The sequence below is a fragment of the Vigna umbellata genome, chromosome 1 (assembly GCF_029865625.1).
Source record: "Vigna umbellata cultivar VRB3 chromosome 1, Vumbellata_1.0, whole genome shotgun sequence".
NCBI lineage: Eukaryota > Viridiplantae > Streptophyta > Magnoliopsida > Fabales > Fabaceae > Vigna > Vigna umbellata.
Window position 1 is genome coordinate 60,796,032 of NC_142165.1, and position 10,566 is coordinate 60,806,597.

The window sequence follows — 10,566 nt, forward strand, 5'->3', positions numbered from 1 at the left end:
CAGTGAACAACCTTATGACCCATATTTTGGATCACCTTTTTGCAACAGTGAACAACCTTATGGACTAAGTTGATGGCTAAGTTGATCCAAGTCTAACAAAAATGATAAATATGATGGCTAAGTTGATGAACTCATATCAAGAAACTCAGTAACAGATAAAGGAATTCAGACAAAAGATGGATGTCATGAACCAAAGTTTGCATAATCAATTAAAACAATTGATTACAAATGTGAACGAGTACAATATTCAAATGTTAAATCAACCAATAAAATCACACCATGTTGATATTATTTTGTTGATGATGATATGAGTATATATAATCCTTTTCAAGAGAAAAGTTGAGGATAATCCAATTGAGGTCCCATAATGGCAATGTTAGTTCCTTCAATGGATTCAATGATTGCTAGCGCGAGAGTTACATTCTAATGGAGGAGATATGTGCTTGCTTAGCATGGTGAAGGTTAACCTTATTTGTAAGTGGTGAAAGGGAATGCTAGGTTGAAGATGATGACGTAGCGACACCTAATTGGCCAGCTTCAAAAGTGATGGATTATGATACATGGCATATTTTGATTGAATAGATTTTGAGAGTGTAGGATAGTGCCATGTGGCATTCTCTAGTTGGGCCTAATTTTTGTGATTGGTAGGAAGGGTGAAAGTAGATATATTAGGGAGTGCAAAAACAAGTTTTGTGTGACCATTTGAAAAAAGGGGAGTGTATGAGTAAACTAGGAGGTGTAGAACATAATTTCTTGAAACTTGTTGATTTTGAAAGTATTTGATAACTTTAATCAATTTATTTTGAAATCTTTAAAGGAGCTTAATCTTAACTTCATCTGCTTCAATAAATATTAGAATATCTAAGAAAATATTTTATGTAACTAAAAAACATTTTTTAAGACTTTTTACCTCACAAGTTCAATAAGCTTAATTATTAGAAATCTTAATTAGATTAATCTTAAGCACAAAAATCAACTAAAAATTCAAAATTAAACATTAAATAGGGTGTAATATACACTCATCATTGTTTTCTCAAGAAAAGTTAAAAAAAATTGATAAAGACATGATTAAGTTATGCTAAATATCAAAATACTTATAGTAGAAGTTTAAATTAAACGTTGTATGAAGAATATTGTAACCATCAACATTTATGAGGTCAAATATAAAGAACATAACTTCTCCATTTATAATATAAGCTAGAAAAATATTCACAAAGAGTAGTGTTCCTAGTATCTATGTGTATAAAAGTAATATTTGAAGAAAGAAGAACTTTTGCCCTAAGAAATTTTGCTCACAAACAATCCTACAGAAGTTTATGTAAAATATCTTACAAATTTAGTAAATTAATAAAACACTAAAATGTTCTTCAACAATATTCTAAAAGAGAAGTCCATATCTTTTCGTCTTAGGATACAATATCTCTTTTAGTTAGTAAATTGCTATGTTTTTGTCATATTTTTTTGTTAGTAGTTGTTAGTCTTTAATTAGGAGTAGTTGTTGCTCAATACGATAATAAGAGTCTTAGCTAAGAATAATTGTTGTTGTAAACAAATTCAGAATCTTGACTAGGAATATGATTATTCCATTTAGCTAAGAAAGGTTGGGATCCAAATAAAACTTAATTTTTATATTTTGTAACATGGTCTGATAAAACATGATTATGTTTATTAATAATTAGATGTACTTTTAGTTGATAGACTAACCATTATAAAAGTACTCATAGCAAATCCCTCTGCTTATTATATTAACTCTTTCAATTACATATTGTAGTATTCAATATTAAAGCCAAAGTTGTTTTTTAAAAAGATTCGTGAGAAAATATATTTTGACACCAAATCTATCATACTAAAACTTTGTCTAATCATCTGATAGGGCATTGTCCGTGTAAATTATTACAAAAGCTTATTGTACACAATTCAATCTTGCTTATATATTTTGTCTATTTTCAGTGCTAAACATCAAAATTAAAAGTATCAATATAATATGATGTTAAAACTCATGTGTAATTTTTTTTTTCTATTCAAAATTTAGAAATATAGATTAAAATTAAAGTTATTGGTCTATAAATGCTTAATTTTTTTTAAAAAATAAAAATTTTATATTTATAATTTTAGTTTCATTTTAATTATATAATATATAATTTTTAATATGAAGACGAGATTGATGATACCAATAGCATTCACAAATTAATTATTAATTTTTGAATTGTATTTTATTAATTTCATACTTTGAATTAATATATTACATAATTAATTTTACATTATTTGACCATTTCTAACTTATTTAATTAAATATATCAAATAAATTTATTTATATTACCAACATTCGTAATTAATTCATTGAAAATGATACTATACTAATTAATATTAAAGATTCATTTATTAATTTAATATTTAAAATCCTATATTATATTATTAATTACACATAAATATTATTTTAAATTTGTATTAGTAATTATAATTATATATATATATATATATATATATATATATATATATATATATATATATATCAATTTTCAGTTAACAAATGCTGATATTAATATTTTAAATTATTACATTAACTTTTAATTCTGAATATTTTATATTTTTATATATTTGAATTAATAAAATTAATTATTAATAGTAATAATATTGAAATTTATTAAAAATATAATTATTTACTAATTTAATATTTTATATTAATATTGATTATCAGAATTAACTTTTATAAATAAAAACTGTACTGATTAATAATCTTAACCAAATTATTAAATAAATAAATACATTTAATTTTAAAATATTAAATATTTATTGCAAACAAAAAAGAAAAAACCACACAGAAATAGTCTCATATGGAAAATCAAAACAAAATTATATTTCACAATGAAAAAGTTGAGTAATGCATGTGAAAAAAGACTGAATTTTAAACTTTTAGGTTGAAATAAGTATGATAATCTAATTCATCTTCTTCAACATCCCAACACGGTTGGTAATTAATTCAAGATCAGAGGAATTAAACCGTCAGCATTCAGCATGAACAGTTGAAAATTGATGATATTATCTTGCCAATTTTGGCTGCCAGTCGGGAACTGTTGAACAACGGCAGGTATGCAATGTCTCTATGTAATGTGAAAAAAAAAAAAAAAGAGTATCGTTTACATAAATTTTCCATAATGCTAGTAGGGTTTGTTTCAATCCTCCGAAAAAAATTCATTTGCAATTTTCCAAATTCATCTTCTCAAAGTTCACCATCCTGTTGTTGAATACATGGAGGAGAAGGTCGCATGCTTTCCTCGAAGATGGCCTCTCGTGTGGTGTAGCTTTCGTGCATTGCAAGGCTATCTCAAGCACTTTGAATGCGGCAAACTCTTCGTCAGGTAAAAGAGGTTTCAGTTCAGGATCTATCAATTCCTCACTGGTAAAACCATGCATATCCACGTTCATTTCTACCCATCTCACCATGTTCATCTCAGCTCCAAAAATTTCATTTGTTGGCATTTTACCACTAACAAGTTCCATCAGTACTATTCCCATGCTGTAAACGTCACTTTTTTCTGCTGCCCGTTGGGAGTATGCATACTCTGAAAATAAAGCCAATAGCAAACAAGTTTGTTCAGTGGTTAATGATAGGCAAAAGATAATGTAAGATAAAGGTGAATTCAAACCAGTAGTTAGATCACCTACCTGGAGCTATGTAGCCATAAGAGCCAGCAAACCAAGAATTAGAGTCAGTATTAGTATTAGAGTCATAGTTCTCGGTTAGTGCTTTTGCCAGTCCAAAATCTCCCAAGTGCGCCTCCATTTTTGAGTCTAGCAATACATTGCTGGATTTGATGTCCCTGTGAAGGATCTTTGGGACGCAATCGTGATGCAGGTATTCCACTCCTTGAGCTAATCCTACAGCAATTTTGAACCTTGTCTCCCAATCAAGGCTCCTCTTTACTTTGCTCTCCTTGGCCGGTTTCCCGTGAAGCCAATCCCAAACACTCCCATTCTCCATGTACTCATATATCAACAGATTCCAACCTGCTTTGTTTCTGTTGCTACAATATCCTATTAGCTTCACCAGATGTCTGTGCCTAATCCTCCCCAGTGTCTTAACTTCTCTTATGAAGCTTTTGTTTAACAGAAATTCATCTTTTGATGAAATCTTCTTGACAGCCACAGTCTCTCCAGATGCCAATTCAGCTTTGTAGATTTTCCCTGAGCCGCCTGAACCAATCATGAAGTCCTCACTTAGATTGTTCGTAGCATCCATGATGTCTTCCCATCTGAAATCTCTATTTCCAGTTGCATTTAGTTGGAACAGTGGTCTTCTCTGTGCTTGTGATGAAGAAGAAGAGGAGTAAACATAATTCACTTCACTGGCTTTCCTGCAAAATTCTTGCTTGTTTTTGGAAAAGATTCGGACTGCGAGTATCAGAAGTGCAATTGCAGCGAAAGTTGAAAGGGAAGAGATTATCACTACTGTTGATTCATTCAGGCCTGCATTTTCAGAGTCGTCATTTCTGTGGCAGCTCTCAAGAGGGCTTCCACAAAGATGTATGTTTCCTTCAAATGCCTGGTCTGGCCAACCGGAAAACTGCTTATCCAATTTTCCTTGAAGGTTGTTGTAAGAGAGGTCAAGCTTCCCCAAACTGCTCATTTCCCCAATTTGTGGAGGGACTTCTCCAGTTAGTTGATTGTGGGAAAGATCAAGAGCTTCTAACTTTGACTGTTTCCCAAGAGAAAGTGGGATGATACCTGAGAGGTTATTGTAACTAAGGTCTAAAATGATTTGGAGATTTTGAAGTTTTCCAATCTCAGCTGGAATCTCACCATTAAATCCATTTCTTGAGAGCCGGAGCTCATAAAGCTTGGTCAATTTGCTTATCTCCAGAGGGATTGGTCCAGAAAACTTATTGTGCTCAAGTCTGAGGACATTTAGGTTTGCAAGTTCACCAATATCAGATGGGAGAGTTCCATTCACGGAGTTGTCATTTAGAGAGAGAACAAGCAACTTAGAACATTTGAATAGGCCTAATGGAAGTGGCCCAGAAAAGTTATTGGAGGAGAGTTTGAGCTCTTCCAACTGAGAGAAACTTCCAAGCCATAATGGTATATGTCCGAAAAGAAAGTTACTGCTTAAATCAATATAAGCCAGTTTGTTGCACAAAGAAAGCTCAGCTGGTATTGGTCCAATGAGTGAATTTCCTGAGAGGTCTAGTAATGACAGCTCACGGATTTTTCCCAATGTCCTTGGAATTTCTCCAGAAAAGTTGTTGTTACCTAATCGTAGTCTCTCAAGGGAGGGTGAGTTTCCCATTTGGGAAGGAATTTCACCCTCAAACTCATTGTCAGTAACATCGAAAGAAAGAAATGACTGAGAGCTACACAACGCAGATATACTACCATTCAATTTGTTCTTAGAAAGATTCACTCTGGTCAAGTTTTTTACGGTGATCAGTTGGTGAGGGAGATTACCTTCAAGGGAATTGTTGTAGATCATGAGTTGCTGTAATTCGTTGAGGAATCCAAACGTTGCAGGAATTGCACCTGAGAGCTGATTGTCAGCTAAATCTAGAATGCTCAGTTTATGACAATTACCCAAGGTGGCTGGAATCTCACCAACTAGCTCATTCTGTCTAAGGTGAAGGAAATTCAACTCTTTCAGCCTTCCAATAGTGACTGGAATTTCCCCACTGAAATGGTTTCCGAAGAAATCAATCATTTGCAAGCTAGAACAATTACCAATTTCCGTAGGTATAGACCCTGACAATTGGTTATCATAAAGATACAAAATTTCCAACTTGCCAAGCATTCCAATCTCTCTAGGCAGAACACCCTCCAAGTTATTGTGAAACAAAGCGAGTGTCTGCAAGCCACTGAGGTTCCCTATGGAGGGAGAGATGGAACCAACCAAGCTGTTATTGTTCAGCAAGAGATCAGTTAACCGCAGCAACTCATAAAGCTCAAGAGGTATGGACCCGTTGAGTGCATTGTTGGACAAATCGAGTTGCATCAGTTGCTGGCATTGACTCAACTCAGCTGGAATCTCCCCATGAAGTCCACTTTCTGACAACATCAAGTGCTCCAAACTTGTTGCATTGGAACATATGGTCCTTGGTATGACACCATTAAGGTTGTTACCAGACAGAACCAGATAAGCCAGCTCACCCAAGTTGCCCAACTCCTCTGGCATTCCTCCACTGAGCTTGTTCATTGACAAGTCCAGATTTTGAAGATTACCCAGTTGAGCTAGAGACGGAGGAATGGTACCCTCTAACTGGTTCCCCATGAAGTTCAGGTAAACGAGTTGACTCATATTACCGAGTTGACTCGGAATCTCCCCAGATATACTGTTGTTGGCAAAGTTGAGAATTTGCAGATTGCTGAGTCGACCCAGTTCAATGGGTATTGATCCATTGAGTTTGTTGTTAGCTGCAGTGAAGACGGTGAGGCTTGAGCAGTTCCCCAACTCGGTCGGAATCGGACCCATCAACTCGTTGTCTTGCAGAATCAGATTCTCCATGAGCTTGAGTTGACCAAGTTGCCTTGGAATAGACCCGGTGAGTCCGCAGGAAGCCAAGCCAAGGTTGACCAAATTGACCAGGTTGGCGAGAGACGCGGGAATCGTTCCCGTTAATGCATTGTCACCGAGTCGCATGACTCGGAGACTCTTGAGCGAGCCGAACTCTTCGGGTATGTGACCCGTGAGTTGGTTGGAGAAGAGAAGCAAAGATTCCAAGGAAGTTAGGTTGGAGAGATTACGTGGAATGGGACCTGTGAGGCTGTTGGAGGAGAGATCAAGGTGGAGCAGGTTTTGCAAACGACCGAGTGAAGGTGACACTGACCCGGTGAGTGACGAGTCAGAAAGATTGAGACCCACCACTTGCATGGAGTTACCATCTAAAGAGTTTGAAATTGTGTTTGAGTCTGAGTTCAATTCACATGACACCCCTCTCCAACTGCAGTAGTCAATGTTATCCTCTGTCCAATCACTCAGAACATTTCGTGGGTCTTTCACAAAAGACTTCTTCACTTCCAACAGCACTCCCAAAGTAGTGTGATCTGAGCCCAGACCAAGGACTACCAGCATAGGAGAAAAACAGAAAACCAACACAACTACGAGTGGTGAAAACCTCATTATTTGTGGCATTTGGGTTGCTCTACTTTGCAACTTTGAGACACTCAAACTTGACACAGGACTGTTTTGTTTCAAGTAGCAATGAAAGTTCCTAATGATGAATACCAGAGCAGGGGAAAATTATGATGCTGGGGTGACCTATGCTTTTATGGTTCTTTTGAAGTGTGTACATGTCAAGATGGAAGTGTATATAGATAGATGAATGCATGGCAAGGCATGAGTTGGAGATGAGTGGTATCTGCCGCATGGTAAGGGTGACAAATTAGAGACGAGAACACAACAAAGTCAAACACCTTCCGTTCCCATTGAAAGAGAAGAGGAAGCATTAGATGAAGAAGAAACAATCTGATAACAAAAAGGTCAACATGGATCAGAAAACGCTAGACAGAAAGGGAAATATAAGGGAAGAAAAAGGTCCAATAGTAAATATAGTAAGAGAGCACATATAATTAATGTAACAGTGGTCAAAGATTGACTATCAGAAGAAAAGAAACAAGAAATAGAATTGAAAAAAGTATGAAATAATGAAAGAGAATGCAGTAGTTGTTGGGTGAGGCACAGTGATGATTGAGGAATAGGTGTAGCAGTTTTGCTTTTTTAGTGTCGTGGCTGAACATAAATGAGACCCAATGAGAAAGTGAGCAGTTGAATACCAATATCCTTTCTTAAATCTTGATGAACTGAGTTTAGGTATTTGGCGTTGGTAATAACTATTACTACTATTACTTTTCATTTCTCATCGTCAAATCAATCATTTTCTTCTGCTTTCTCTTTCTTTTCTTCTAATATTTGTGTGTTAAATAAGTTTTTGTATCAGCATAGCTTTTCAAATCTTGTTCTGTCTTTGCTTTAACAAAGTCAACAGAGTCTTGATCAGCGAATCAATTTCATCCCCACGGAAGCCACTTAAACTGTTTTAAGTTCAAACCAACCCAAACTCTGTTTCTGTTATATACAATAGAATACAAAGAAATCAAGAAACTTAAGATAGGATCAAATAAAAGAATTTTTTTGAATTGAATTGAATCCTATATTTTTTGCATTTGTTTTGGTTTGAGTTACCAAACCAGATGTCCTTTTGTAGCGTTTCGTCTTTATTATTGGTTGCACGTAACCCTTTTGGCTACTCCAAAAGCATTTTTTTATGCTCTGTCTACTCTATAATGTACTGTTATTCTAATTGATAGCAAAACAAATGTTAATTAACTCATGTGGTTTATTTTATGTCCACGGCTCCATACCAATCCTCTAATTCAAAATTTTTAATCTAATTCTGATTCATGACTCCATAATTGATACTGTTATCTCTTGGAATATTTCGGATGGGTTAGTGTAAAACACTTATATAGATTGAGACTAAGCTCTTAGAGATGCACATAGAGTAGAAATAAGGTTAAATCATACTGTATAGAGTGCCAATCTTATCTTTTAAATTAGTTTTATGAACATAAACATATTTATTAGAAATTTAAGGTGAATTAGAAGTCTAATATTAATTAAAAACAAGTAATATTGACAATAAATATATATATAGAGAACAACTAATAAACCTATTAGGTTAAAAATGTTATTGTGCTATATTATTAGAGTATGTCCATAACTCATTAATATCTCAAAACTTGTTACTCAAAGTTCCATCAATTAGTCATTTTAGCAAATGGGTTACCAAAGAAAGAGAAAATAAATAGTATTGAGATAACTCTCAAAAGGAATATAATCAATATCCTATGATGCATGTATCGATTTATTTGAATGTAGCAAAACGAAGAGGAAAAGCATACTTCAAATCCAATATGATGAAAAAAAAGTCAATTAGGGGATGCAATGGAATCATAAAAAGCCACTAATGCAACAAAAAAGTAGCCCCTTTAGGTCTTCAAAACTTATCCAATGTAGTTCACGGGCCAATCCAATCCATAATAAACTTCATGACCGTACATTGACTTCTAGTACACCATTTTATTTATTTTTTTTTATGGTAAGACATATTATAATCTATTTAACAAATTTTGAATTTCCATTTTAACTTTTTTTTTTAATTTTAATAAGATACATCACTTTTAATTTATCAAGCGTTATCAACTAACTGCCTTTTACACATAAAACGGTACCTAGGATACTTTGAACTCCAAAATGATACATTTTAAAATCAAAGATATTAAAAACAATAAAAAAAATTTTAGAAAGATTAACACTAAATTTTGATATTTTTTTGAGCAAAAACATTTTGAAAACATTTTTTTAGTTAAATATACAGTACCCATTAATACATGTGATGTGAGTATTTTCTATTTTCTAGTTTGCCTTGAAGTTAAGTGTGAATTAGAATCATAGAAAATAGAAATGAATACTCAAAATAATTTCTAAGAAAAAAAATTTACAAATATATTATCTAAAATTTGTGTTGAAAAGTATGGTTCACCATTCAATTTCTTTATTACTGAATGAATGAATATTTTAAGTGATCAAATCACGTCAAAAGATCTTCTCCGGTGAAGGACAACAAATGGTACGTGGATTATATTCCCTCCTTATTCGATACCAAAATTTCAATGATTGATATATAGGAACACTGGTAAAAGGTAATCCTTCAATACATTGATATTTATTTAAAAAGTTGACATGTTTTTAATAGATTTTCATATGCATTATGCATGTATAACGTTCCATTCCGTTCCATTGATACATTAGTTTATGTTTATGAAAAAGAAAATCTATTAGAAGATGTCAACTCTCAAAAACTTAAAGCACTCAATATAAACGACTATAATATTTAAATCTTGATCATTAAAAGGAAGGTATAAAATGATGTATTTGTATAATGTTCTAACCAAATCTAAAGACTAATAACCCGTAGAAGGGAACATTAGTGCAGTCAGGAAAAACGACAGCGGTTATTTTCGTCCATAGATAGCGGTTCCTGAACCGAGACATATACAGACAAGTCAAAAAGTCTACTCCTTTTCACCTCGGTTGTGAACTGAGACAAAAAGGGGTAGCATTTTGTCTCAGTTCTCAAATAACCGAAGCAGTAGGGTTTTTATTTATTTTTTTTTTTGGAAGGACTTTACGCCTCGATTCCTTTTTGAACTGAGACAGTATGTCGTCCTCTACTACCTCGGTTGGGACCTGAACCGAGGCAGTAGAGTGTTTTTTATTTTTTATTTTTTTTTTCACCAGACTTTATGTCTCAGTTGTGGCATGAACCGATGTCGTAAAGGGCTTTCTGCCTCGGTTATAGTCACACCGAGGCATATTCCCTTGTTTGTTTTAAGAACAGGTCTGTTTCTGCAACATTCCCAACTACAGAAACAGACCTACATATAATTTTAGAGTCAGAACAGTCCAGAACAATCCAGAAGCATATATTTTCAATAAAAATTATATTAAAACATAAATGCATTCAATGAAATCATAAATCAACTTCTCAGAAGCATAAATCAATTCAATATAATCAT

General features: G+C 33.6%; 1 protein-coding gene across 1 annotated transcript; it reads right to left on the reverse strand.

The window, feature by feature from the left end:
• Positions 1-3,113: 3,113 nt before the first annotated feature.
• On the reverse strand, positions 3,114-7,827 carry LOC124833404 (uncharacterized). The gene is made up of 2 exons (XM_047307888.2): positions 3,667-7,827; positions 3,114-3,563 (listed from the first exon to the last, which is right to left on the reverse strand). Exons 1-2 carry the CDS (start codon positions 7,118-7,120, stop codon positions 3,193-3,195), a joined length of 3,825 nt encoding a protein of 1,274 aa, XP_047163844.2. The 5' UTR covers positions 7,121-7,827; the 3' UTR covers positions 3,114-3,192.
• Positions 7,828-10,566: the final 2,739 nt, after the last annotated feature.

Bases quoted from the DNA above. Each gene is read 5' to 3' on its own strand.
- LOC124833404 (XM_047307888.2), bottom strand. From the start codon at position 7,120: ATGCCACAAATAATGAGGTTTTCACCACTCGTAGTTGTGTTGGTTTTC. The intron at 3,564-3,666 runs GTAGGTGATCTA...CTTTATTTTCAG, and splicing joins TTATGGCTACATAGCTCCAG to AGTATGCATACTCCCAACGG.